The sequence below is a fragment of the Oncorhynchus gorbuscha genome, linkage group LG20, assembly GCF_021184085.1.
Source record: "Oncorhynchus gorbuscha isolate QuinsamMale2020 ecotype Even-year linkage group LG20, OgorEven_v1.0, whole genome shotgun sequence".
Classification (NCBI taxonomy): Eukaryota; Metazoa; Chordata; class Actinopteri; order Salmoniformes; family Salmonidae; genus Oncorhynchus; species Oncorhynchus gorbuscha.
In genome coordinates this window covers 43,450,038-43,455,037 of record NC_060192.1, presented here as the reverse complement: position 1 = coordinate 43,455,037, position 5,000 = coordinate 43,450,038, and the positions used below count along the sequence as shown (strand labels likewise).

Below are 5,000 nucleotides of genomic sequence, written 5' to 3'. Positions count from 1 at the left end.
CTCATACAGAGCCTGCATACCGGCTGATACACACACACACACACACACACACACACACACACACACACACACACACACACACACACACACACACACACACACACACACACACACACACACACACACACACACACACACACACACACACACACACACACACACACACAGGAGGGCAAGGACAGGACAGAGTTATACAGGCTGTAATTAAGATCCACATAGTGAACTGAATTACCCCTGAAGGAAAGCTTACTGGTTAGAACTACTGTCATATCTAACGAGGTCTAGTGTGGCCATATACTGGTTGGAACCTACTGTCATATCTAACGAGGTCTAGTGTGGCCAGGTACTGGTTGGAACTACTGTCATATCTAACGAGGTCTAGTGTGGCCAGGTACTGGTTGGAACTACTGTCCTATCTAACGAGGTCTAGTGTGGCCAGGTACTGGTTGGAACTACTGTCCTATCTAACGAGGTCTAGTGTGGCCAGGTACTGGTTGGAACTACTGTCCTATCTAACGAGGTCTAGTGTGGCCAGGTACTGGTTGGAACTACTGTCATATCTAACGAGGTCTAGTGTGGCCAGATACTGGTTGGAACTACTGTCATATCTAACGAGGTCTAGTGTGGCCAGATACTGGTTGGAACCTACTGTCATATCTAACGAGGTCTAGTGTGGCCAGATACTGGTTGGAACCTACTGTCATATCTAACGAGGTCTAGTGTGGCCAGATACTGGTTGGAACCTACTGTCCTATCTAACGAGGTCTAGTGTGGCCAGATACTGGTTGGAACTACTGTCATATCTAACGAGGTCTAGTGTGGCCAGGTACTGGTTGGAACTACTGTCTTATCTAACGAGGTCTAGTGTGGCCAGGTACTGGTTGGAACCTACTGTCATATCTAACGAGGTCTAGTGTGGCCAGGTACTGGTTGGAACTACTGTCATATCTAACGAGGTCTAGTGTGGCCAGGTACTGGTTGGAACCTACTGTCATATCTAACGAGGTCTAGTGTGGCCAGATACTGGTTGGAACCTACTGTCATATCTAACGAGGTCTAGTGTGGCCAGGTACTGGTTGGAACCTACTGTCATATCTAACGAGGTCTAGTGTGGCCAGGTACTGGTTGGAACTACTGTCATATCTAACGAGGTCTAGTGTGGCCAGGTACTGGTTGGAACCTACTGTCATATCTAACGAGGTCTAGTGTGGCCAGGTACTGGTTGTGCAGGTTTTTGCTCCATTCCTGCTTTAACACACCTTATTCAGCTACACTAGTGGCCACACGAGTCCATGTCTACCTCTGGAGGTTGTCACGCAGATCAGATTACAATCAACGATACGTGCTTCGTGGTCAATGATAGGTTAGCGGTTGGTAGGTCAGGGGTCAGAGGTCAGGTGTTCGGGGTCAGATGACTTACCCTGTAGATGGTCGTTGACCTGACAGCTCAGCAGCCATTTCCCGGTCGCCAAGGGAACCATCTCCGCGGTGACGAAGGTTGCCGGGAACAGGCTGAGTGTGTCGGCACGGTGACCACGGTCCAATAGGGTGTTGCCCTGGAAGTATGCGGAGTGTATGTCCACCTCGTTGCCCATCCCAAACAGGTGCCATGCCACCCTGCGCCCCTGACACAGCTTCATGTCAAGCAGGTTGCCATACATATACCCATTTATGGCTGAGGAGAGGAAGAGGAGAGGATGAGGAGAGGAGGAAGAGATTAGAGGAGGAGAGGAGGATGAGGAGAGGAGGAGAGGGTGAGGAGAGGAGGATGAGGAGAGGAGGAAGAGATTAGAGGAGAGGAGGATGAGGAGAAGAGGAGAGGAGGATGAGGAGAGGATGAATAGATTAGAGGAGGAGAGGAGGATGAGGAGAGGAGGATGAGGAGGAGAGGATGAGGAGGATGAGGAGAGAAGAGATTAGAGGAGGAGAGGAGGATGAGGAGGATGAGGAGAGGAGGATGAGGAGAGGAGGAGAGGATGAGGAGAGGAGGATGAGGAGATTAGAGGAGGAGATTAGAGGAGGAGAGGAGGATGAGGAGAGGGGGATGAGGAGTGGAGGATGAGGAGAGGAGGATGAGGAGGATGAGGAGAGGAGGATGAGGAGAGGAGGATGAGGAGAGGATGAGGAGAGTATTTTTCCACCGGCACAGGTTTCATACATTCACTTATAAGTAGAAAAGTAGAGGTCGACCAATTAATCGGAATGGCCGAAGGTTGTGCAATGTAACAGGAATATTTAGACTTATGGATGCCACCCGTTATGGAACGGTTCCGAATTGCACTGAAAGAATAAACGTTTTGTTTTCGAGATTATAGTTTCCAGATTCGACCATATTAATGACCTAAGGCTCGCATTTCTGTGTGTTTTTATGTTATAATTAAGTCTATGATTTGATAGAGCAGTCTGACTGAGCGACGGTAGGCACCAGCAGGCTCGTAAGCATTCATTCAAACAGCACTTTTGTGCATTTTGCCAGCAGTTGTTTATGACTTCAAGCCTATCAACTCCCGAGATTAACCGATGTGAAATGGCTAGCTAGTTAGCGGGTGTATATGGAATACAAATGGAATAGAGAGAAATAGTCCTATAATTCCTATAATAACTACAACCTAAAACTTCTTACCTGGGAATATTGAAGACTCATGTTAAAAGGAACCACCAGCTTTCATATGTTCTCAAGTTCTGAGCAAGGAACTGAAACGTTAGCTTTCTTACATGGCACATATTGCACTTTTACTTTCTTCTCCAACACTTTGTTTTTGCATTATTTAAACCAAATTAAACATGTTTCATTATTTATTTGAGGTCAAATTGATTTTATTGATGTATTATATTAAGTTAAAATAAGTGTTCATTCAGTATTGTTGTAATTGTCATTATTACAAATACATGTAAAATAATTGTTTTTTTTGGTCCTTTTTTCCAGTATCGGCGTTGAAAATCGGTCGACCTCAAGTATAAAGATGAAATATTCACTTACTTTTTGAAAATCTTCCTCTGGTTTGTCATCCAAAGGGTCCCAGCTATAACACGCAGTGTCATTTTGTTAGATAAAATCCTTCTTTATATCCCAAAAAGTCTGTTTAGTTGGCGCCATCGATTTGAGTAATCCACTCGTTCAACATGAAGAGAAAGGAATCTGAAAATCTACCCCTAAACTTTGTTTCAACAAGTCAAAATACGTTTCTATTTACTCGTAAGATACCCTAAAATGTAACTATAAACTATAATATTTATTTCGGAAAGAAGTATGTTCAATAGGAAACCAATTTTAGTAGGTGCGTAATTTCTTCATGGTGCACGCAAACACGGATTTCCAAGACTGTGTCCTTCTACTAAAACTGTTATCTGTTATTCGTTTTTGAAGTTACAAGTCTGAAACCTTGAACATAGACTGCTGACACCCTGTGGAAACCATAGGAATTACATCCAGGGAGCTAATTATTAATATGACCTTTCTGTTGCATTTCTAAGAGGATGGTCTCTCAAAAAAAAAATCCAGTTGGTTTTACTTTGGATTTTCTCCTACCATATCTATGGTGTTATATTCTCCTACATTATTTTACAATTTGTACAAACTCCAAAGTGTTTCCTTTCCAATGGTACCAATTATATACATATCCTGGCTTCAGGGCCTGAGCTACAGGCAGTTTACTTTGGGCACATCATTCAGGCGGAAATTGAGAAATAAGGGGCTTAGGGCTTCCTCTGATACCACCTGGTATAGAGGTCCTGGATTGCAGGAAGCTTGGCTTGATCTACTGGGCAGTATGCACTACCCTCTGTAGTGCCTTGCAGTCGGAGGCCGAGCAGTTGCCATACCAGGCAGTGATTCAACCAGTCAGGATGCTCTCGATGGTGCAGTTGTAGAACCTTTTGAGGATCTGAGGACCCATGGCGAATCTTTCCAGTCTCCTGAGGGGGAATAGATTTAGTTGTGCCCTCTTTACGACTGTCTTGGTGTGTTTGGACCATGATAGTTTGTTGGTGATGTGGACACCAAGAAACCTGAAGCTCTCAACCTGCTCCACTGCAGCCCTGTGATGAGAATGGGGGTTCGTGCTCTGTCCTCTTTTTCCTGTAGTCCACAATCATCTCCTTTGTCTTGATCACGTTGAAGGAGAGATTGTTGTCCTGGAACCACACGGCCAGGTCTCTGACCTCCCTATCTGTCCGCCAATTGAAGCTCAACAGAAGTTGGGTGATGCAACAGGACAACGGCCCAAAACACAGAAGTAAATCAACAACAGAATGGCTTCAACAGAAGAAAATACGCCTTCTGGAGTGGCCCAGTCAGAGTCCTGACCTCAACCTGATTGAGAAGCATGGCCTCGAGAGAGCGGTTCACACCAGACATCCCAAGAATATTGCTGAACTGAAACAGTTTTTCAAAATTCCTCCTGACCGTTGTGCGGGTCTCATCCGCAACTACAGAAAACGGTTGGTTGAGGTTATTGCTGCCAAAGGAGGGTCAACCAGTTAGTAAAGGTGTTCACATACTTTTCCCACAATGCACTATGAATGTTTACACTGTGCATTCATTAAAAGACATGCAAACTGAATAATTGTGTATAATTGTGTGTGTGTTATTAGATTAAGCAGACTGTGTTTGTCTATTGTTGTGTCTTAGATGAAGATTAGATCCAATTTTATGACCAATTTATACTGAAATCCAGGTTCACATCCTGTTGTTGTCCTGAGGTGGAATGTTTACAGTATTCACGATAACAGCTGAAAACTCTCCTGGGAGGCAGAATGGACATCAGCTGTTTCAAGACGGGCGAACAATGGGTCAAGGCTTCTACTGCACTAGAGTCTGCATCTGTTACTGATAATCCATTTCACTAGACCAGCTGGGCAGGCAGGTTGCCAAACATGTCCCCTTTACAGGCTGCCAGGACAGACGAGAGGAGAGGGGACATTCTGTCACAGTATTCAGCCTGCTAGTCAGGGACATTCAGGACATGGGGAGACAGGAGGAGAGGGGACATTCTGTCACA

At 45.0% G+C, this 5,000-nt stretch overlaps 1 protein-coding gene across 1 annotated transcript in view; it reads right to left on the bottom strand.

Annotated features, from left to right (window-relative positions):
* Positions 1–5,000, bottom strand: part of LOC124007369 (ferroxidase HEPHL1-like) — a 77,640-nt gene that overhangs the window by 36,647 nt on the left and 35,993 nt on the right. Inside the window, 2 exon segments of the mRNA XM_046317871.1 lie at positions 1–23; positions 1,421–1,675. The exon segment at positions 1–23 is cut by the window's left edge and continues 152 nt beyond it. Coding sequence (XP_046173827.1) covers positions 1–23; positions 1,421–1,675 — 278 coding nt within the window.